Source organism: Pleurodeles waltl, chromosome 5, assembly GCF_031143425.1.
Source record: "Pleurodeles waltl isolate 20211129_DDA chromosome 5, aPleWal1.hap1.20221129, whole genome shotgun sequence".
NCBI lineage: Eukaryota > Metazoa > Chordata > Amphibia > Caudata > Salamandridae > Pleurodeles > Pleurodeles waltl.
In genome coordinates, this window is record NC_090444.1 from 883,478,293 (window position 1) to 883,503,374 (window position 25,082).

Sequence of the window (25,082 nt, forward strand, 5' to 3'; positions counted from 1 at the left end):
ATTCCCGAACTCTGCCATGATATCTTGACAGCTCGACATCCCTCCACGAAGAAGGTATTCTCCGTCCCTTGGAGCACGTTTGTGGCATGCTGAACAGACAGACTGACCTTTTTTATCTGCACCCCTTTCCGAAGTTTTTGTTTATCCTTTCCCTGGCCCAGCAGGACTCTCCATTGGGCACGTAGAATTATACAGTAATTTTTTTTTTGCTACCTCTGCTTTTCTGCAGCTACCAGATCAGGCTATCTTTTTCAAGTCCCCTATTATAAATAGGTTCCTTAAAGGTCTTCAGCATGTTTGCTCCAGCTCCCTTTGTTATCCCTTAATGAGACCTTAATTTGGTTCTTACTTTTTTGATGTGGACTACCTTTGAGCTGCTCCATAATCGCTCTCTTAGGCTCCTCACCATCACAACGGCCTTTCTGGTGGCAATTACATCTTCCCAGAGGGTTGGTGAACAGGAGGCACTGTCATGTCATGTTCCGTACATTACCTTTTAGCAATAGAAACTGGTCCTTTGGACTTGAGCATCCTTATTGCTGAAGGTATTCTCCCCGTTCCATTTAGGCTAGTCTGTCATCATGCCTACCTTTTACACTTTGCCTCATCCCTCTAAGGAAGAGTAGAGACTCCACTGTTGTGACCCAAAAAGAGTGCTGTTGCTCTGTCTTGATTACACACGACTGTTCGGGGTGGCTGAACAACTATTTGTGGGCTATGTCACAGCAAAGAAAGGGGAAGGCCTTGCAGAAGTGAACCATCTCCCAATGGATTGTGCTCTGCATTAAGATCTGCTATGCCAAAAGTCAGGCTGTTACAAAGGGTGTCAAGAAGTCCCTGGGCGCCTGGTGTACCGGAGAAGCAGGGGACCCTGTTGCATCATTTGTCAGAGGCAGCACACAGCCATAAGTACACCCTGGGCTTTATGCAGCCACACCAAACGCAGAGAGGTGCTAGTATTTATCATATCTGGTAAGCATCCCATCCCTGGGTAGTTGTATTCACAGGTGCAGTAATTGACTCCCCGCCTTTTTCCCCTGACTGTTTTTGAAGGTCAGGACTTTTCAAATGTATTGAGGGACACATTCTACTCCTCGCAGTACTACTGTAAGATTCTGGGAATCTTGAGTTACTGTGTCATACCTGGTGCTTTGCTTCTCGATGAGGGAGAACGCCGCGCTATCCTTGACGTCTGAAGCCATGGTACACATTTTGGTACAAGGGCAGGACGAACAGGCACAGTACTCCAGGCGAGAGATGATAAACTGTGCTCCCTTTCACTAGGCTCCTCTGATGTGCCACAGCTCTTCGAATCCCATACTTTTCCCCAAATACAGGAAACTCATTTACCTCCTCTTAGATTCAAATTCTGCAGAAATATCCTGAAGCTCGTAAAGTCACTCAAGTAGGGTGGTTGCCATCTTGAAGTGATAGATTTGTTGCTAGATCTTAAAATGTTTGCAAATTCCACTGAATAATTCACAAAAGCAGTTCTAATCGCGCTGAGGCAGCTAGTGAAGGTTTGCAATATCCAACAGCAGAGCCAGCCCCACCCCACACCACTATGCGTGCTAAATTTTGAAACTCCTACATCAGGATATGTAAAACTTTAGTCCACGATGGCCTCAGAATATTCATGCCACCTTGCATGTTTGTTGTCACTCTAGAGCTACGCCCCTTTAGTCTGATGTATGCTTGCTGTTGCTAACCTACAGAAGCAGCTGGTTAGTGTCGGAGGCTTACGTTTTCTTTTGCACAAGGACCTACCTTTTCGTTCGCCTTTGCAAGCTGCTCCCTTCTTTCAGGATGGATTTGCATTATGCACTCCGTTGTTCTCATCTGCCACTCTTCTCTTTTTAGGGATGTTGTTGGTAAACTCGGCCACGCTACGGTTAGCAGAGTCGACGCGGAGTGCCAAAACTCCCTGAGCTCTGCTGGCACACCGGAATTAACTCCCCCACCCATGCAATTGACCTTCATAAATCCCAGTTCTACTGATACTTACAACTGCGTCATACCCTGTCAAGCTGTCGCGATTCCCTTTCAGAAGCTCCTAAAATACAGCCTTTTGGAGGCAGAAGTGCTCATGTGCTCCCTGGGGCAGGGAGGGATATCCCAGGTTTATAAATCTTTAGTTATTCACTCCACAACCTCTTGTCAAACCTAAGAGAGTGGTGGAAGGGTTGAATGGGTCGAGTAGATGATAGTGACTGAAGGGATGTGTGCATGGCCCCTCCATAACCTTGTAATCTCAGTACATTTCTACCCTATTCAAATGAATGAATTACCTCCATCGTACCTATCTTATGCCTTTGCATTTGTTGAGAGCCCACACACTGCCTGCCCCTACATGCTTCTGCTGACCAGAACACAAGGGAGACTTCTTCCACTTGGCATGGTGTTTCTCTCTCATAGCAATGTACTGATTAAAGATCTTCACATGTTTGTCAAGAATCCTGAGTGGTCCTAACACACCCTCACCGAGATTAGCCCTTTTTGGGGATTCTGGACAACCTGGGGGACCCTCAAGTCGGCCACACCCTGGTGGTACAATGATTGCTATAAAACATTGCCAAATAATGGAATTCCATTCGATTCCCCCTTCCTGGCCGAATGGTGTGCAGGTATGGAGTAGTGTGCGAAGCAAGAAGGGCCCATATATGCTGATATGGATGTTGGTGTAAACATGCCAACATTTGGGTAAAGCTGTGGGCCTATTATAGGCTTGGATGGCAGTTCTTGGGTAACACTGTGCTCTAAATATTATCATAGGCCAAGTAGGTGTTTCATTTATGTGGTGACGCGCTGTGTGCAGTATGTTGTTTTGTTCGCATCCATACCTATAAATGAGATAAAAATATGGTATAAAAAAATTAAACATTCATACGTTTGTTGATGATTTGTTTGAAGATGTTAGAACATTAAAGACCTTACATAGAAGTGGTGACCACATTTCTGGGACGTACTTGCTGATTTTATCCAGATTTAGTTAGGTACTTGACTTGCTTTTGGCAACTGACACCTTTTAAATCTCCACTTGAATTAAACTGAATAATCCCTAGCCTGCTTTTGGCACTTTTTATCAATTTATCCTAGTGGGGAGAAGTATGTATGTATGTATGTATAAAAGTTGAGTCATTTCATGCTATCACATTGATATAATGTTAGGGCTGCATGTATTTCCTTATTATATTATAATTACATTTATATCACTTCATACTCCATACTGTTGTCCTCCAGTTTCATAATATAGTGTCCATCTCTGCATTTATTTTAGTTTTTCTATCACCTTTGCCTATTTACTTAATATTATTTTTGTTTTGTTTAAATAATTTCTTATATTGCAGCTCTGCATTCTTCTCAGCCAATGGCCTGGGTGCACTAATGTACTGCTCTCGTGAACCTTGCTTCCACCTTAAATGACTTGGATATCTGTGGCTCTCTGCTACTGCCATCACGCTCTATATCTCATTGGCATCTTTTGGGACTTCCACACTGAAGGCTTCCCCATTCATGTCATGACACCAAAGACGTTTGTAAGGAATTGTACATGAACACATGATACATCACTGCATCGCCTATAGTGCTTTAGTCTCCTGACCCCCAGCAGAGCACTTGACTCCTCTTAATAAGTGCCATGCTGTTTCTAGGAACACTTAAGTAATTGTTGAGATCTCAAATGCAGTATTACTTGCATCTTTAGAGCTAATCTCGGAGGAACTACAGGTAGTCATGCTGTGCTCAAATTATGGTGTGGGTTTAGGAATCACATGTTTGTTTTAAAATTCACTTATGTAGTTTATGAATTGACTTGAATTAATGCTGTAGACCAAATAATGTATGTTGTGCTGTGAAAGTAAGACAGTCTTGTTCTCTAATTAGATCACATATTTTAGTGCTTTAAAAATCGCAAAGCGTGCAATGTAAATCAGTTTGGTAATTATCATTAGGTTTGCCATCTCATCTTTGTGCATTATCTTGTCCCCTAGGAGACACTATTTTAGGAGCAGGACCCTGCTTTGGTTTTCCTGTATTCTTCACCAGAAACTGTGGGCTAGTAGCAATTTTTGCACGTGAGGGTGTCTCCATGCTTCCTGAAGATGTTGAGGAGTCCCTGACTACGTCTGCCACTGTTCCTAGCAGTGAGGTACAGTAATATGTGCTGCAAAATGGTTGATGGAAGGGTTGTACACACCATGCATGCAAAAATAAAATATTAGCATGTCTTGTCTATGCGTGGATTCACGTTAATGGATGTGGTAGTCTGTTCTTATTTTTCATCACTCTAAGCTAACTCATCCTTCAGTAATTTGTTCCTGTTGATGACCATTGTTCTACATTTCATTCTTGCATCATATCAGAAATAAATACTGTATATTAGAAGACGAATTGTTTTAACTTGGGTGTAAAAACATTGTTTTATCATTTTTCTTCCTTATACATCATCTTACACATGTTGCCTTTATGCCAACCGCTTTAGAAAAAGCATCAAATGCCATGATAGTTCTCCTATTGGGCTGTTTCATTGCCCTTATTTGCTAAAATGGTCTTGGGGGGGCTTTTTGAAGAAAGTCTAATTTTATGCAGCAGTGTTTACCTGGTAAAATAGGTGATCCTGTTTTAGAATCCATTCCTAAATGTTCTAGATTTCCAATTTGCTTTCTGTTGCTACTAAAATGTTGGAGAATTATTTATTTTCTATCACACCAAAATGAGACGTTATAGTCTGGCCTCCTGTCAGAGACCATGTATCAAATTTATGGGGTACACTTGGTAAGATTTCATTTATTGTGGAAGAGGAGAGATGGAGGCTGCAGGCCCGAACCCTTTGTCACTGTCTACCACTGGAAAAAATAATCTTTTTCAACAGTTACAAAATTCATCAAACCTTACTATAACACCTGAAGGACATAATCAGCCCTTGTTCCCTCAGTCAGTTCTCTTTTGATCTTGTGTTCGAACATTTGGCCCCTATCTTCATTAAAAATGAAACCCTGGCTTAAATGTTTCAACCTTCAATTGATCCCCAGTCATGGAACAGTTACTGAGTTAATGCCAGTCATACATTAAAAGCAGTGTGGACACCACCAGGATTTCACCAACCCTTATGTATGCATCCTCTTTGCTGGATATTCAAGACAATTGTGAAGACCCCTGATCTGGAAAATCCTGTAGCCCTCATGCTATGTACACTGATGTCTTTAGCACATTTGAGTGTCCGTTACCTGTCATGCGTCTCACTGACCACTACAGGATGTCTGGACTGCTGTAGCAGTGCTTCAATGATTGCCACATTGACATGGGGAGCGAACGGCTGTCCCTTTACTCATATGTTTTATTTGAGAAGGGACACTAAATCATGGGTACTTAAAGAACAGGAGAAGTGTAAATACTACACGCCTTCATTCTGGCAGAAACAAAAGAAGGTTTTAAATAGTTTGTTGATAGAGTAATGCAGGCAGAAATATGTACACAGACCATATGTGATGTGCATGAAAGTATGCATTATATATTTTGACTCACTTGCCTCTGATAGTACTAATCGTAGCAATGTGTCCATCTGTTTACTTACCTGTCTTAAGTAGGCAATTATTAGTTTGTAGTTGAGAAACACAGGCAACTCTAAGGTCTAAGCCAATGTTACGACCATGGTACCACAGCTGCTTGGGTGTCAGAGAACCGCAACCTTGCATAGCCTCATGGTTACAGGGTCTCAGGAAACACAGGCTGTAACCCACAGCTGTGGGCTGTGAGTGTCAGTCATCTGCGGTTGCCTTCTCTCATGCTCCCAATCACTTAGTTGTTACTCCTTGTTCCTCCAGCTACAAAATGGCAAACACATGCCTGATGATCTGCAACTGCCTTTTGAAGCTGCTGGATAGCTAGTTCAGTTTAGGCTTTCCTTTCCTGTTTGTTTCGCTTTTCCATCATGGCTTTTTTTGTTGACTCCTTTCTGATTTCCCACTCCTTTGTGTTTCCTGTCGTGTGATGTTTGAGGTAATTTCCTTTTTTTGATCCTTTACTATATGAAAGCTTCAGTTTGGTAGGAGGGTGCCTAGCAGCATAGCTGTGTTCCTTCTCTTGTTTCCTCGCTCCTTCCACATGTTCCTGATTAATTCCGCTACCCGATTCTGGTTTTCTTCCAAATTTTTAAGTCTTCATTCAGGAAGGCATATTTTTTTTTTTTTTTTTAATGCCTTTCACTTTTTCCTTCTGAGAAGGTGGCAGCTTCTCTAGAAAACTTGTATACCACACATTTCAGTGTGTGGTGATGTTGTGGCCTATGAATACAGCAGAGTCCTGGTTTATGAGTAAGTGCACCCACCTGAAAAGCCAATCATGCACCAGTATCAAATCTCTCTTCCCCTAGAAACATCCTTGAAACGGAAGACACAAGATGATTGTAGGGGGCTTTAAACCACATAACCTACTCTGTGACTTAGTCAGAATGACTGAAATAACAGTAGCATGTCCTTGTCTACTTACATGAAGATTATCAACCAGTTCTCTCCATAACATACAATACAATTAGAATGCAAAATGTGAGCAAGCCAAATCTAGATCTGTTTGCAACTTGTTAGAATCAAAAATGCAAATCTTATGCAAGCTGGGATCCACAACTGGGAAGCGGGTGTGTGACCATAATGTCCGCGTGGTGTTGAAGCTCCGGCAGCGAGGCCCCAAAATACTCAAACCGCAGAATTGTGGACTCAAGGATGCGTTGAGAGTGCAACTGATTTCCGTGGGTGAGGCAGAGGCAACAAATAAGCAATTTGGACATGCAATTGCACCGCAACTGCAGTGTGACTGTATCAGCCACAGCTTGTGCGCCTCGGAGGCCCCACTGTGGCAGGGCCCATGGGCAAGCCGAGCGATGCATAGCTTTCTCTGACCCCCCCCCCCCCCCCCCCCCCCCCCCTCTCCAACCTACCTCCCTTCTGGCACATGCTGGGAGTGTGAACGGCCTCAACGCGCCAGTGGACATTTTGTTGCATGCAGCCGAGCTGGACCTGCCTGCTTCAGGTAGCGGCTTGGGACTCAAACTACAGCTGATCTGGACAGCAGAAGCTACTGCTGCCCGCATGTGTTGGAGCGGGCTGCTTACAAAACAAGCATGGTAGGAGGGTGCTTCTGTTTCATATCAGGCCCCCAGAAGCGTGGCACACGCATAAATTAGTGGCCCACATACGTGTAGGGGTGCCTTCTGTGCACAGTTAGCAACATCAAGATAAATCCTCCAGCTCCCTGTCCAGGACAGATGCTTCAGCATAGGGTGCACTTCACAATATCAGCTCTTCTTCACTGGGGACACTGCATACCAGCCTCAAAGGACATCAACCTCCACATATTCTGCACTAACCATAGGCCCCAACACATCTCTCCCCCCCCCTCCTCCCCTCACACTCTTGGAACTCACCTTCACCAACCCTTTTGCTACTCCCCCTGATTGCTCAAATCTACACTGGGGAGAGACCGCACCCCTCTGCTGCCACTCACTTGACTATTCTGTGTTGCCTGTACGGCCATTGGGGTCTTAGAATCCTGCTGCATTGCCCCAGGTGACTGCACCCCATCTTACCACATTCATGGAGGTGCAGGGTATTAGTGCCTAATGCAGAGATGGTACATGGCAACACAAAACAGCAAAAACGTAATTTCACAAAACTAAAGCTACAGACTCGAGCGCAACTGCGCCAAGCATGCAGGGTGGTCCAGTGGTAGGTACCGCACCGGAGTAGCTGGTTGGTGCGAACGCAGTAACGGTGGAGCTTCATGTGGGCTTCCTCGCCATTGATGCCTGTTTTGATACCCTCACCAACAGACTGGACAGAATGGGAGAACATTTGGACCGGCAACATACACGCCTGGAGAACGCAGAGGAGCATATATCTGGACTAGAGGACGGCACCACTAGAACGGAAAAGCGACTTGAGAAATCGGAGTGTAGACTCAAGACGATTGCAATAAAGAATGACAACCTGGAAGCCAGGGGTCGACATAATAAACTGCACATCTCTGGCATTGAAGAATCTACCTGTAATGGACCCCAGGACCTATTTGTTCAAAATCTCATTGCAGAATTTTTGGGGTGCCATAACTTTACTTCTACATTTGTAGTGGAGAGGGTGCACCACTCTCTTGGCCCACGGCCTGTGCCGAGGCCCCAGCCCATCCCATAATTGCGCAGCTGCTTAATCACAGGGACCGTGATACGGAGCTCAGACTTGCCTGGGAACTGGTCCCACTCCATTACCAGGAACTGTGATGTCCTTGTTCCCTGACTTCACAGTGGCCGTCCAGTAGGTAAGATGTAAATTCTTGGACTCCAAGAATGCCCTTTGCAAGTTAGGTTTTTGCTATGCATTATTCGGCCAGACTGTGAATGGATATGAATGGTAGAGCCGGCTTCTTTGACTACACAACGGATGCCCTGGCGTTCTGTAAACAGCATGCCAAGAATTGTGTCATGCCCGGGAGGATGACCATGGACCGCACACCCCAGATCCTGCAGCTCCCTCTAGCATGGACCTATTTCCCCCAGCCTGGACCAGTGCCACACCACGCCACCCCCTCAAAGTGTATAGCTCATTTATGAGTCCACTTTTCCTTCTTACATTGCTGACTTTACTACATTGTCCTGTTTTCTGCTTATTCCTGTAAACGCTTGTCATTCCCTTTGGTTATTCATACCTCTTTGGTGGAGGGGCTCACTGCCATTGCAATGTCACGCTCACATGGTTGACACAAGATTGCTGACAGTTGGGTTTTTCATTAAAACATGGGTGGAGCCCATACTTTTTGTATTTATTTTTTTGTCACAGATTCACGACTGGCGTGAATTTGTGGAAATTAAAAAAAAAAAAAAAAAAAAAAATGCTCTTTGCACGAGTGGTTCCTTTGGGACCCCAGCACTGGAGCTAAGGGGCCAGGCTGTCCCTGCCCTGGCCCATTTAAAAAAAAAAAAAAACATTTTAACCCCTTTCTTCTGGGACTCAGCTGAAACACAGTCCCAAGAGGGCTGCCAACACTTTTTTGATGAAGTGTTGACAGCCAATCAGATCTCAGCACGAGAACGTGTGGGTTCACTGAGCCTTTGTGTCTATATATATATATATATATATATATATATATATATATATATATATATATATATATATATATATATATATATATATATATACACACACACACACACACATCTGGACTGAACGATTCACACCAAATCACAAAAAGGTCACGTTCTGGACCAAGAGCTATCTTTCTGCCATATTTGGTGTAAATCCGTCCAGTGGTTTGCCCACAATTCCTGTTAAAAATCCCTATGGCAATTAACATGGAGAAAGGATGTTTTGGGAAACCCCCTTTAACGTTGCTGCAGTACGTCTCCTGTATCCAGGACCCTAGAGTGACTCCAAGGGCTAGTTGGCCGGCCTCCTGCCTTGAGGGACATAAGATTCCAGCAACCTTTCACTTGCACCTCAGCTCTGCATCTGTGAGTACTCTGCCAAGTGGTGCCCCCTAGTCCTGGACATTTGTAAGTGGACTTGAGGTGCTTTGCCAGCCTCTGTGGATCCAGCGGAACTGAGGCATTTTCTCTGCTGAGCAGCGCAACATCGAGCAGAACCGTTGCATCGCCGCTGCTTTGTGGATTTGACCTGTAGCAAAGCCTGCATTGCCGCCCGCATCTCATTTCATCACAATCCTAGATCTGCAGGATACCTATTTTCGTATTCATCGGAAGCATCGCAGACTTCTCCAATTCATGGAAGCTGGCACTCCTTCTCAATTCAGAGTGCTGCCATTTAGTCTCTGATCCTCTCCCCGGATTTCTAAAAATGTCTTGCCCCAGTGGCAGCCCACTTAAAACAAAAAAGCCTTCAGGTTTTCCCGTGTCTTGAAGAGTGGCTAATAAAAGAGCTGTCTCTTCATAAAGCATCAACAGTTGCAACAATATCCTTTCAGACATTTCAATCCTTGGGTCTCACAGTGAGCTATCAAAAGTATTTTCTCTCTCCCTCAATGAGGATACATTTTCTGGGAGCAACCCCTAGATACATTGCAAAACAAAGCATTCTTGTCCATAGACAAAGGAAACTCTGACACGGGCTCAACATTTTTCATAAAGAAAGCCCATTTCAGTTCACCTTTTCATATCTCGTCTCGACGTGATGTAATTCTCCTAGTGCCTTGTCCTTGTCTAAGAACCAGAGCTTTCCAGGAGAACCTGGAAGCACAATGGAATCCAAGTGGAAGACTCATTCAATGGTGTCATCCAGCTCACACCAACAATGATAATAGATCTATCTTGGTGGATAAACTGCGACAATCTCATCTGAATTGATGTTCCTCTATCTGGTTTCAGAATGTCATCACAACAGATGCTTCTCTAGAAGGTTGAGGAGCCCATTTACAGGTTCTTAAAAAAAAGCCAAATGGCGTCTGTCGCAATCAAAAATGCATATTAATTTCTTGGAGCTCAGAGCGATCTCACTTGTTCTCCAAGCTGTCTTACCGAGGACACAGGGATCAGCATCGTTGTTGATACGAAGGGACAACACAACCACTATGCACTACCTCAACAAACTAGGAGGTGCAAGATCGCAGGTTCTATCACCGAAAGCACAAGACGTATGGAAATGGGCATTAGCTCATTAAGTGACCATAAGAGTAGAATCTCTGCTAGGGTTCAGCAACTGTTTGGCTGATACTTTAGCAGAACAAGTTTTTGTGTAGCCATTTTAGTTTTAGCTCCAAGCACGTTATTTTAGCACACTAGGCCTGCCGCTGTGCACTTTATCCTAGATATATTTTATTCTGCTACATTTATTATTTTTCCAATAGCCACACTTGCAGTCTTGTTTTATTTCTCTCTGTCTAACTGTTCTTGCTTAGGCCAGCACTGTTTTCAAACAAGACATTCTTGTTCACTCTGCTTCTTTCAAGGCTGCAGTAAGATAAGTTGCTGGTGAATGTGGTAAAAGTTTTGTCTCTGGGATTCATAGAAAATACACATCCTTGCATAGGGACATTTTCTCAGAACATCAGCTGTTTTATTATAAAAACACTTCCTTGTCCCTTACACGTTAGAGGGAGATTCCAGCCAGAGGACCACGTCTGTATGCTGACTGCTGAATGCTTCGCTACATCCGCTTATGCAGACTTCAGGCCTTTGCTCAGGTGTGAGGGATGATGTCTTCCCAGGGGGTGCAGAAGGGCTTAGCTATAGCTTAACATGCTGTGCTCTAACATACCCTAGGTAGGAATTAGTCTATTGACTCTAATGACAATATGCTAGCGTTATTTCTATGCTTCACTCCTTGTCACAATTCTAATTCTGTCATGCTGTATTGTCCTGGTTATTGCAGTACATGCTTTATCCAAGATGCAGTCGCTTCATTAAAACCTTATTGAAACATACTGCCTCTGTTTGTCATTGTGTATGTGAGACTAATTTAACTGAGAGAAACTGATGAGACCTGAGTAACCAGGACTTCCTTGAGAAGTAAATTGTCATGCGCTCAGCTGCCCGATCATCCCTGCTCTTGGGTAGAGATGAGACTCTGCTAGTTAGCCGAGCAAAACCCGGATTAGGGTGACAGTTGTCTCATGTAGTGGGTTAAGACTCCGTCTCCCTCACTGCAGGTGACTCTGCAGCTCAAATCCAGTAGTTTCATTAGAATGAGAGCCTGCACGACAAAGTAAGAGCTGTTTCAAATGGGAATTGAATCAATCCTTTCTGAATGCCATATTCCAAATGAAGGGGCAAGACAAAGCTGGAACTCTGGGCATCTCAAGAGAAAAAGAAATGCCAGTTTTATACAAGCTCGGTCCCTCATAACGGTTGTGGGGAAATTAGTTTTGGTAAGATGGTTGGGAATCTACGTGGACGCTTTTACCCCGATCCCTCTTATTTCCAGTCCTGGAAAATAAAGAGGGATCACTGCTGGCTAATAGTCATTGCTCCACGGTGGCCCAGACAACAGTGGTTCGGAGCTTCTACTGGTGAGAGGACAACCACATCCTGCTGGAGCCCTGGAAGGATTTGCTTTCTTTGAAACCACAAGCAGGGCTCTTTATCCGAACCAGACTTCTGTGCACTTATTGGCATGGATGCTGAATGCAATGAGCTTCAACACCTAGATATCCCCAGTGGACTGCATCGATATCCTTGCAAGAGCCAGATCTGAAGCTACAAACAAAACATATCGCTTGAAATGTAAGCATTTTTGCTTATAGTGCTAAAGCTCAAACGTGCACCATATCTTATTGGTTCCAGATCAGATTTTGCCACACCTTCTCTCTCTGACCAAATCGACCCTGGTACATTCTTCAATTAAAGTGCACTTGACAGCCATCTCAAGGTACAGAAGAACTTCAGGATTTCCTACTCTGTGGTTAAATAGAATAATCACACAATTTCTTAAAGGATTATTCAGAGTATTTCCTCTGATAAAGTCCCCTCCACCTCCATGGCACCCTAAAAAAAGTAATGTCACAACTAATCAAAAGCCCTTTTGAACCTATTCACAGGGCAGAACTGTTATGCAAGAAGAGTGATCAAGCGCCAAGGATTCACGATAATAGAGCTTTTTTTTTTTTTTTTTTTAAATAATACTGTTATTCTCCGAACTTATCCCAAGTTCATACCTGAAGTTTCAGCAGATTTCCATCTTAACTTGTTTGTGCTTAAGATTTTCTTCCAGAATCAGCAGACTCCTGCAGAAAAAAATATGCATACTCTTGACGTAAAAAATGCTTGAAGTCCTAATTAGATTGTACAAAGCATCTACAGACGAGATATTTGTGACATATGGGAACCTTAACTAGGGAGGTCCGGTTTTCAAAGCTATCATAGCAAGATGGATCTCAACAGCCACACAGTTCTGCTATTCTAAGGCCAGTAAGCATTAGAGACAAAGGGCTAAAGCACTCTACAAGGGCAGTTTTTTACAGTGGCTGGCCTGTTCGTCAGTGAGTGAGTGCCATTTGAAAATATATGCCCGTCTGCAACTTGGAAGAACATGTGTATTTTCACCCAGCATTACAGCCTAGATGCAGTACAGCACAGCGATACAGCTGTAGGACAAGCAGTACTTGTATTTATTTTCCAATAAGGTGAGCTTGGTATCAGCAAATGTGTAAGTTTGTACCCACCTTCTGCTATTTTGTTTTATAACATAAGTTTGTTAAACATGTATGTAACTGCTAGCTATTCTGATTCAAGCATGTGAATCTATTAAATATAATCCAGTACTGGAGACAAAATGTTCTTACCTATAACTCTCCTTCTCCAGAACTGTTATCTTTCATAGATTCAAATGAGACTCACCCTCCTCCCCTTTGAGACTCTCTGTCTTGCAAGTGCTGTCTTTTCCCATTAGTGCTTGTAAATCTGAGGGAAGATGGCCTCTGCTGGGAGTGTCTTAGAGTGTGCTCTCGTGTGATTGGCAGGAATTTGATTATTTATAAATGATGTTATTAAAGTCAGTGTTTCAGTCATTGTAATTACTTCCACTGCTTTAACATATACCATGGGAGACCCACTTCAATGACAGGGATGATTAAAGCATGTGAATCTATGAAGATACCAATACTGGACAACCAGAGTTTACTGGTAAGTAGCACATTTATTACCATGCGTATTAAAACACCAGTGAAATGTATGGTGGTACAAGTTACACTTACATTAGTTAAGGTTACTACTTCCTCAAGTAAAACTCCACTTTACATTTTGTTATTTTTCTGTGTGTGTGTTCTTAAATCTCTCTCTCTCGATATATATATATATATATATATATATATATATATATATATATATTATATATATATATATATATATATATATATATATATATATATATATATATATATAAAAAATTTAAGGTGGGGTATGGGAAGGGGTTCACCACATTATAAAAAGTAAATAAAATATGTATTAAGGGTGTTTGCGGGGGGGGGGGGGCTCTTGCCCCACCAATAAACTTGAAAATTATATATATTCACCTGTTATAGTTATCTCAAGTAACTATAACTCCTGCCCATGCACAGTTTTTTAAATACAATTTTCGAGAAATATTACATTATTATCCATGATGGTTATCAAAGATGTCATGAGAGCTGTAATTTGTAGGGTAATTAGCAGTGCATGGCAGGGGGTGCGAGTTATAGTTACCTTACGGCACAAGTTATTGTTGCTTCAGAACTCTAGCAGGTGAATTTCTGTGGTTTTGTACTTTTAAAAATGTTAGCTTACCTAAAATGTCTGTTTTTTAATTCTATTTCCTACTATAACAACCATGTAACCTTTGTTTTTTAAATGAATTTCTATGGTTTATTTAACATAAAGGAATTTTCTTTACATTAATTCCACCACTGCTGCGTGCGGCCTTTGGCCGCAGGGTCTGGCCTGCGTACAGGACCTGTGCCAACCCCTATAACTACCTAGCCCTGCATGGCTGGGGTTGCCTGCAGGACCTGGCCTGCAACCAGACAGTGTTGCCAACCACCCCAACCCCACACTAGGCAGGGCCTTTGGCTATGCATTGCGGGAGTTGGCTGCTACCTGTCTCTATGGGTGTGAGAATAGCTGTGAGAGGATGTGTCTGGGTGGGAGAGTGGCTGCATCAGTGTCTTAACGGGTCTTTGAGTGGGGGTTCGTAAGGGTTTCACTGGGTTTGTGAGTGAGTGTGGAGAGTGAGTGGGTCTGTGAGTAGGTGTGTGAGGCTGTGAGTGGATGCATGAGGGTCTGAGTGGGGCTGTGAGTGGGTGCCTAAGGGGTCTGAGTGGGGTGGGAGAAAGAGGTTGAAAAAGGAATTGAGATAAAGAGGGAGGGAGAGAGAGGAAGAGTCTTTTTTTCGGCTTTGATGAATGATGTGCTTAAAGTGAGATATTTCACAACACTAACAAATAAACACACTGCTAAACGATACTAGGATTGGAACCTTCTACTGACAGATCAAGACCATGACTATAAGGCCCGAAGTGACTATCTTCTGCTCTGCATCTAAGAAACTATAACTTTTGTGCCGGGGGGGTCGGGGTCCCCCCGAGGGCCAATATTGGCTCCACAAGGAGGTCCGTGCCCCCCACCCCCCCACTCCAATGTAATGATTCTATTTATTCTCTTATTGTGCCCCATGGAGGTGGTGGTCCTGTGGCTGCAAACCCCCCTACACTGAATTTATTTAAAGCCCTGACACCCCCCCCACACCCACACCAAGCGCGGTAGCCCTGTTTTTCATTTTTTTCACCCCTAGTAAGTTTGCAACATTGTGTTTTTTTTTTTTTTTTTTTGCCCTGGTTGGATCCCTCTGAGACCCCAGCACCACAGCTAAGGGGTAATACTGATTCTACGCTGGCCCCTTGTCTTATTTTTTAATCTTTTCTTTTCTGTGACTCAGTTAAAGCTGAGTCCCAGGTGGCTGCCAACACTTGGTTAAAATGTTGGCAGCCAATCAGAGTTCTGCATTTCCCTGCACAAGCTTTTCATTATTCGTGAAGTTGTTGTGGTCAGAGACATAAAATGTGGATTTCCTTTAATATCTCAAAAAGCTACTGAACTGATTTACGCCACATAACTAAGCACAATCTGCGCATCAAGGGTTTGGACTGTAGTTGTGTTCAAAGCTCCTATGGGAATTAACATGAGAAACACCTGTTTTTTTCTCTCTTCCTCCCCCCCCCCCCCATTTTTTTTTCCTCCGCTCGTGCTTGACGGATCGCCCTAAAAACAACCTATGCGCAGCAAGAGTCACTGGCACATAAAATTTAAAAAAAACGCTTTTTCAATGGAAACATGATCCTAACTATACCTAACTAGTGGCGACCACCACTATGAGTGAGAAATATATATATTCGGACACCAATATGTGATCAAAAAAATATATATATTTACTAAGCAAATGCCACACTACACCTACACTTGTGTAGTGTGGCATTCGCTTAGTAAAACATATATATAATATAAAAAATATATATTTTTTGATTGCATATTGGTGTCCGATGGACTTTCGTGTTATTTGGAGGAAGCATGGGATTATATATGTGGTATGCTGCAACCACACTCGGACTGCCCCGCAAGTGAGCCTCGGGATTCCGTGGTAAATTGCAATGTTGTAAGACAGTATATTGTAAAGGTAGACTGTTTTGTATTACATGCATTGTAACATACCACATAGCAGGTAAATTTGTATGTGGAAAAGTCTGCCATTCATTCAGCTAGTTCTTTAAGTATGTGACAACCAAATAGGTCCTAACTCATTGTGGAACTTAATTGACCTTCAAATGGGGTGCTTAACTGACAACTTGAACAAAAACACTGGGATCACCATAAATTCACCATTGACTTTAGTATCATACAAGGTGTTTAGATGGTGCGTTTTGGGGTTACTGGTTTTTGGGCGTGACACCCACCATTTCTATTCTTTGGTTGTTAGAACTTCTCTTATAGCCCACTCAGAAGTCATTTGTCGTACCTGAGGCAGTCCTGGGACTGGAGTTGGGTCAGAATTTCTGCTGACCCAGTAGTTTAGTTCAGGCTTGGCCTTTGAAAAGGAACAGGACCAAGACTGATTCGAATATGGCTGACCTCTAAGTGGCACAGTAGGTGTAAAAGGATGGGCATTAATGTGTCCTCAGCAATCACCTGCTGTGAAGATCAATGTAATTAGTCTTAACTTCACTTGTTGTTTGTTTTAGTAGAGGCCGTAAGTGTGAATGGAAAGCCCAAACATGGTTATTTCCTCTCTGTACCATAGGCCGAAACTGATCTGGTGTTGCTTGGATTCTTGTATGGAAGTTCGGGCCGACTGTTCATGTTGAAGCAGGACTAAGACAACTTTGTATAGTGTTGGTCTGAGAACGAAAGGGAATGTGGCCCAAGCAATTGCCAGTGGCTTAGGTTCATTTAAGCATTTCTTCAATCACTTTTTTTAATTTGCTGTACTAAATGACTAATTGCAACAGGTACACCCAGGCATGGGTCCTGTCCCATAGAACTTCAGCTGCACAGCACTGATGAGGCCCATAGGAGGGAAAAGTGGATCAGGGCTATTTACTTATGTTGTGGTTGGAGTGGATCTTTTCGGCAGTGTGTGCTGGACAGTTCCTTTAGGAGAAAGATAAGATAGAATTCCATAGGGCTGGTGTCACTGTCCAGTATAGTGGGTGACAAAAGTGGACTTTAGTGCACTTGAGTGATTGCCAGAGGCTGAGATTAATTTTAGTATTTCTTCCATTACTTTGTTGTTTGCTGCAGAGGTGCTGCCTATGCATCTCTTACCGGCCTTCTAGACCCTTTCTTCGTTTGGAGAAAAGTTCTCACAAGTGATGGAAGAGCTGAGAGCTCCCAATCGACCCACAATCACTCTGAACCAAGCCAACTGGACCACACTGCACTAAGGGCCATGCACCATAGTCATAATTGAGGCTTTATCATTGACCCCAGAAGGTTGAAGCACCTTTTTATTTTTTGTGCATATCTTACTTTTACAAGTTTTTGTAACTTCTTCATATGAAGTGGTTGTCTGGACATTGAGGCAATTGATTTGTATATACTTTGTCACACTATATTGAGTTTGTTTTTTAAACCACTGTACCTCCTAAAGACGCTTGCCTGCTTGCCCTCACTTACCTGACAGAGTCCGATGTCCCAAAGGAGTAACTTGGCCATTCAAATGGAGTTCATTTATATTGTGACCCAGGACACCAGTGATAAAACACTGTACCCATACAGGATATACTGTCTGTCATTCACAAACTATGTCCAAAAAGGCCTCAAAACTGTATTTACTGTTGTGGGACAATACAGGTAAAAAAAAAAAAAAAAATACCTAACATTAAGTCTGCACATCTTGTTGCTACACTTAAAAATCATGGTACAATGGGTTCTGCAAATAGTCTGTAGCATATGTACTGGAGGAGCTCCAGAGAGACTTGAACTTAGGCAGCCAGGAAGGCTCATTGGTGGTTAACAGTACCACATGCTAGTATGCTCATTCTATCAGAGCGTGGATGTCCAAGTCCTAGCATTTCACCAGATCACACACATAAATAGAGAGGGAATCCAATATAATGTAATGTATCACCCAAATTAATAATTTTCTGGAGGTTGTCAATGATATTTTTTTTAATTCTCTTTATTAATAAACAAAAACAATACGGTGGTACCTCTTGTGACGTGCAGTGCATAAGTCGGCAGACAGGCGGGCTCACTTGTGCAGTAGTATACAGATAGACACAATCGTATAGTCCGTATACTGATGAGAGTCCCAGGACACCCCGTGGAGTCAGTCTCAAGAAATTCGGTCCACAGGAACTATGTATGGTGGTGGGGACTAGGACACAGACCTTGGTAATTTCTCCAGGGGTCCAATATTTTGTGGAATTTATGGGGACAACCTTTTCCCTCATAGAGGACATGTTCATCTGCCATGCACCAATCTAGGTGTGACTATCATCACTCCAGTTGCAGTACTGTTGAGGAGTCACATAATTGTGCTACATTGCGTCATGCCACTACTAGACCCAGGTTACAGAACAGGCATTAGTATTGGTTGCTTATTATCTCCCCCCACCCCCCAATGCCCAGGACACAGAGTTTCCCTTTTTGGAGCATCTGTAAGTCTTTGACTGCTGTCGGGCCCACACCACCCTTCCCTAGTGTGGTTTAAGGGCTGAGCATTACCATACGATATGAATACAATTTTTCCCTTTGATCGCAGCCACTAAGGCACACATCGCTGTCAGCCCTATGCTGGCAATCAATAATCTGGTATGATAGGTAAAATATTTAGCTGAACAAGGCGAAACCCAGTCTTAATTGCCTCCTCTCTAGGACCCATGAGCGCCTCAATCCACTCTTCATCAGAAACACATAATGTCCTTCCTTTTCAAGTTACAATTTATAGCAGATGGGAAAACCTGGCACTTTTCAACACCGGAGGAGGCAAATGGCTGGTTAGAGGTCTAAAGACCAGTGATGCGCCAGTCACCTAGAAAGGATCTGACTGGTAACAACTGGAGATGCTTTGGCAGACTTGACCAAACTGACAGTTTGGTGCTGGACTTGGAGCCTGAGCTCCTTACTGCTACCATCGACTGCTCAATGCCTGCTAGCATAAAGCAACCCATTGTTCAAGGGGAACACACTGTTGCTGCACCAGCTGTGGACTGACAGCCACCCCGGGCTATAGGATTACGAGACCCGAATTGCTATTTGCAGAGGTGGCTCGCTTGACCCACCTTTCCCAACTCTCAGTGGTGCCAGTATATCATATGTGTTTTCCTTTGGGGAATAAGCTAAATGAGTGTTCTCCTTTCTTTTGTAATATTTTGGAGCCTAATTTATTATGTTTGGGCGACAGGCTTCAAGCACAGGTTGGCGGGGAGGCATGTTGTACATTTCTGACTAATGTCTTAGTTGCTCTGGGGCAACAATGTGCGGTGGCAGAGTGGATGACAATCAAGGGGTGGGTAGGAGGAAGGGACACAATACAATAGCAATTGTTATTGATACATGATCAACAACACTGATATGCGGACGGGCACCTTTCGATGCTTTCATGGTATTCAATTGTATGGGATGCAAGAGGAAGTCTTCCTTCAGGAGACACACCTGATGGGCAAAAACTAAGATGTTGACAAGGGTGGGAGATACTGGTTGGCGGCAGATGCAGGATATACCTCCAGCTCAAGAGGGGTTGCCATGATGATGAAACAAGCCTTTCCACTGAAGGGGAGGAAGGTAATTGGAGATAATCAGGGACGCTATGCCCTAATGGTCAGTAGAAGGAACCAACTGCAAGTGGTAATTGGCTCAGTTTAACTGCCTCCTTGGCTGCAATCAGTGGGATTAGCAGATCTAAAGACCACACTCCTGCAGCATCTGGATGGGCAGCTCATCAGGCTGCTTTAATTTAGTGATGGACAGTGCTACTGATTGCTTCATGCAGGGCATTACAGCGAACGGAGTGGATTGAGTTACTTTGTGCTAAGACCACATATTCACACAAAGCCCATAGCCTTTCCAAGTCTTGCCCGCTTTTTTCTGGCCTGGGAGTTTACAATCATTCTCCTCTCTGTTTGGAATTGGGTGTACATCATTGGGGGGGGGGGGGGGGGGGGACTATTGGGTGTGGTGATTTGGCCCATGACCACTGAAACAAAATGGGGTGGTGAACAGATTACACCACACTGCGGAGCACTACTTCACAGCCAATGAACATGCAGGGGGTTCGAGGGTGGTGCTACTGGAAGCATATAAAGTAGTTTTAGGAGGACAGGTAATCTCTTTGGCAGCTGCTAAGCTCAAGGTGTGATAGCATTGAATGCCAGAGATTGAAGACCACCTTCTCCAGCTGGAAAGGTTAAATATATTACAACCGTGTGAGGATTTACGTCACTGTATCAAACTTGCCCATAGGGGATATCACAACCTTGCTACCGATGCTGCGCATAAACATTATTTCGCTGTATAGAGAAAGATTTATGAGGTCGGCACTAAGAATGGGAGATTGTTGGTGTGGCTGGGTTAGGAGGGAAGAGAGAGGGGATGGGGAGCTTCACATGGAGAATCAGGGGAACATTTCATAACGGGCGCATTGTGGAAAAATGTGTTCACCATTATGCTGGACTCTACACATCCACATTGACCTGTACAGGGGAGGGGATACAGGTCTTCTTCGGAATATTTCACTCTCTCACCTCCAAGACACCAATAGCGCAGCACTCAATGCACCTCACATGGCTGGGGAGATAGAGGCCGTGATTAGAGCTCTGCTGTCTGGTAAGGCCCCTGGCCCAAACACTCTGGTGATAGACCTTTAAAAGTGCCTCTCTTGCAGAATTTCTGGTCAGCTTCTCTGGATGTGCGAGACAGTATTAACGGAGGGCTGCATGTAGGAGGCTGGCCTGGCTTGTAGTGGGTACCAGAGGTACTTACACCTTGTGCCAGGTCCAGTTATCCCTTATTAGTGTAGAAGAGGTGTTTCTAGCAGCTTAGGCTGATAGAAGGTAGATATGGCAAAGCAGCTCAAGATGAACTAGGAGACATGTAAAGCTCTTACTATACCACTGGTGTCATATGCACAATATCCTAAGAAAACACAATACACAGTTACTATAAATAAAAGTACTTTTTTTTTTTTTGACAATATGCCAAAAGTATCTCGGTGAGTACCCTCAGTAAGAAGATAAGTTATATACACAAGTTATATGTACACAAACCAAAATTAGGTAAGTAATAGCAAGAAAAGTAATGCAAACAGTGTAGAATTACAATAGTTTGCAATAGGAGCACATAGGTATAGAGGCAACACAAACCATATACTCCAAAAGTGGAATGCGAACCACGAATGGACCCCAAACCTTTATGAGCTTGTAGAGGGTCGCTGGGAATGTAAGAAAACAGTGAGGGTTAGAAAAATAGCCCACCCCAAGACCCTGAAAAGTAGTAGTAAAGTACACCTACTACCCCCAGAGAGCACAGAAGTCGTGATAGGGGGATTCTGCAGGAAGAACAAACACCAGCAATGCAACAACGGTGGATTTCCGGACCTGAGTACCTGTAAGACAAGGGGACCAAGTCCAATAGTCGCGACAGTGTCCAGAGTGGGCAGGAGCCCAGGAAATGGCAGCTGAAGATGCCACTGGTTGGAAGAAGCTTGGAGTTCTGCAAGAAAGAAGAGGACTAGGGACTTCTCCTTTAGAAGACGGATGTCCCACGTCGCGATGAAGCTTGCAGAGGTGTTCCCGCGCAGAAAGACCGCAAACAAGCCTTGCTAGCTGCAAGGGTCGCGGTAGAGGTTTTTGGGTGCTGCTGTGGCCCAGGAGGGACCAGGATGTCGCCACTTGGATGAGGAGACCGAGGGGGCGCCCAGCAACTCACGGAGCCCTCACAGAAGCAGGCAGCACCTGCAGAAGTACCCCAACAGGCACTTAGAAGAAAAGTGAGTCCCACGACGCCGGAGGACAACTCAGAAGGTTGTGCACTGCAGGATAGAGTGCCGGGGACCCAGGCTTGGCTGTGCACAAAAGAAATCCTGGAAGAGTGCACAGGAGCCGGAGCAGCTGCAAATCACGCGGTACACAGCTTTGCAGTCTAGCGTGGTGAGGCAAGGACTTACCTCCACCAAACTTGGACTGAAGAGTCACTGGACTGTGGGAGTCACTTGGACAGAGTTGCTGTGTTCCAGGGACAATGCTCGTCGGGATGAGAGGGGACCCAGAGGACCAGTGTTGCAGTCTTGTGGTGCCTAAGTTAGCAGGGGGAAGATTCAGTCGACCCACGGGCGTTTTCTTCGGAGTTTCTGGTGCAGGGTGAAGGCAGGCTACCCCCAGAGCATGCACCACCAGGAAACAGTCAAGAAAGCCTGCAGGATTAGGCGCTACAATGTTGCTGGTAGTCGTCTTGCTACTTTGTTGCGGTTTTGCAGGCGTCCTAGAGCAGTCAGCGGTCGATCCTTGGTAGAAGGTGAAGAGGGAGATGCAGAGGAACTGTGGTGAGCTCTTGCATTCGTTATCTGAAGAATTCCCCAAAGCAGAGACCCTAAATAGCCAGAAAAGGAGGTTTGGCTACCAAGGAAGGAGGATTGGCTACCAAGAGAGGTAAGAGCCTATCAGAAGGAGCCTCTGACGTCACCTGCTGGCACTGGCAATCCAGTGTGACCCCAACACCTCTGGTTCCAAGATGGCAGAGGTCTGGGACACACTGGAGGAGCTCTGGGCACCTCCCCTGGGAGGTACTGGTCAGGGGAGTGGTCACTACCCTTTCCTTTGTCCAGTTTCGCGCCATAGCAGGGCTGGGGGATCCCTGAACTGGTGTAGACTGGCTTATGCAGAGATGGGCAGCATCTGTGCCCATCAAAGCATTTCCAGAGGCTGGGGAGGCTACTCCTCCCCAGCCCTTCACACCTATTTCCAAAGGGAGAGGGTGTAACACCCTCTCTCAGAGGAAATCCTTTGTTCTCCCTTCCTGGGCCAGGGCTGCTTGGACCCCAGGAGGGCAGAAACCTGTCTGGGGGGTTGGCAGCAGCTGCAGTGGAGACCCCGGGAAGGCAGTTTGGCAGTACCCGGGTACTGTGCTAGAGACCCGGGGGATCATGGAATTGTCCCCCCAATACCAGAATGGTATTAGGGTGACAGTTCCATGATCTTAGACATGTTACATGGCCATGTTCGGAGTTACCATTGTGACGCTATACATAGGTAGTGACCTATGTATAGTGCATACGTGTAATGGTGTCCCCGCACTCACAAAGTCCGGGGAATTTGCTCTGAACGATGTGGGGGCACCTTGGCTAGTGCCAAGGTGCCCACACACTAGGTAACTTTGCACCCAACCTTCACCAGGTGAAGGTTAGACGTATAGGTGACTTATAAGTTACTTAAGTGCAGTGGTAAATGGCTGTGAAATAACGTGGACGTTATTTCACTCAGGCTGCAGTGGCAAAAGAAATGCTGCAGCCCATAGGGATCTCCTGGAACCCCAATACCCTGGGTACCTCCGTACCATAGGCAAGGGAATTATATGGGTGTACCAATATGCCAATGTGAATTGGTAAATGTAGTCACTAGCCTGTTAGTGACAAATTTGGAAAGCAGAGAGAGCATAACCACTGAGGTTCTGGTTAGCAGAGCCTCAGTGAGACAGTTAGGCATAACACAGGGAACACATACAGGGCACATACTTATGAGCACTGGGGCCCTGCTTGGCGGGGGTCCCAGTGACACATTGACTAAAACAAAATATATACAGTGAAATATGGGGCTAACATGCCAGGCAAGATGGTACTTTCCTACACTGCATGGCAGGCGAAACTAGCTCGACCTTGATTGTAGTGAATCACAAAAAGGGGAATGCGCAGACCTCTGTAGCTCCTACTGACCCATCTTTCTCCTCAATGCTGAGACAAAAATCTTGGCCAAGGTGCTTGTGAATCACCTATCACAAGTAATAGCGGTCCTTGTGCAACCTGATCAATCTAGTTTTATGCCTGGGTGGAATAAGAGGCTGAACCTTCGCCATCTCTTTGGGTGTCAAGACGACTGATGCAGTGACATCAGTGGTAGTTGTACGCTTAGATGCATCCAATGCATTTGATTCATTAGAATTGCCTTATTTATTCCAGGTACTAAAGTAAATGAACACTGAACAGCGAAACATGCAATGGGTGAAACTACTCAATACTAGTCCCTGGGAATGTGTTACAATGAATGGTGAAACTACTCTACATTCTAGGCGCAGAGGGACACTAGACAGGGTTGTGCACTATTGCCCATGTTATTTGCCCTAGAAAGGAAGCTGCTAGCATGTTAGGTGAGGGGGGCCCCCTGATCAGTGGTCTGCACTGGGATACATCTCATTATATGCAGATGATGGCCTATTAAATGTCTCAGTCCTGGAATTGACAGGGTAATGCAAGCTACACGTATGTTTGAGAAATAGTCACTGGTTGAAATCGGTCCGTCATCCCCTACCCTAACCCTGCTGTTCCCGGGGACCTACCAATTTCTCACCAAGGATTTCAATACTTGGGGCTCTGTATCACCAGCTCCCCCATGCCCCACCCTTCCGTGTCCCCCCCCCTGTGCCCCTCCCCCGCTCGAGGACTACCTTATGAATAACCTTTATGCCATACTACATAAATCCAGAAGAGAGAGCACGCTGGCAAACTTTACCACTCTCATTGTTGGGAATGGCAGCTCTGTAGAAAATGATTCTTTTAAATTCTTCTATGTGCGGTATAACACACTGTATCATCCCAGACAGTTTTTGGAGTGCAAGCAGAGGCAGCTGCTCTGGAGTTCTGGTTCCCTGAAGATTGTTTTGTTCAAACTTACTAGAGGGATATAGGAGTGTGGGATAGCCCTCCCTGACTAAACACTGGGCCAGACAACTGATAGTGGTTAATACTTGGATCTACATGGATTGGCACAAACCATCATTGAGGGGAGCTAGGGCAATAATGGGGCCTAGGGACACTTAGCAGCCTTATATGGGGAAAAGAGTAGGTTGGCGAGCATGCTCTACATTAGGACTGTCCTCCAGGAGAGGGGTGAGACTCTCCACCAGATGGGACGGT

General features: G+C 44.6%; 1 protein-coding gene across 1 annotated transcript in view; it reads left to right on the forward strand.

Moving 5' to 3' along the window:
- NUP133 (nucleoporin 133) overlaps window positions 1-25,082 on the forward strand; it is a 942,256-nt gene that overhangs the window by 336,129 nt on the left and 581,045 nt on the right. Inside the window, exon 11 of the mRNA XM_069234985.1 lies at window positions 3,990-4,147. Within this exon, the coding sequence (XP_069091086.1) occupies window positions 3,990-4,147 (158 nt within the window). The remainder of the gene's footprint in view (window positions 1-3,989; window positions 4,148-25,082) is intronic.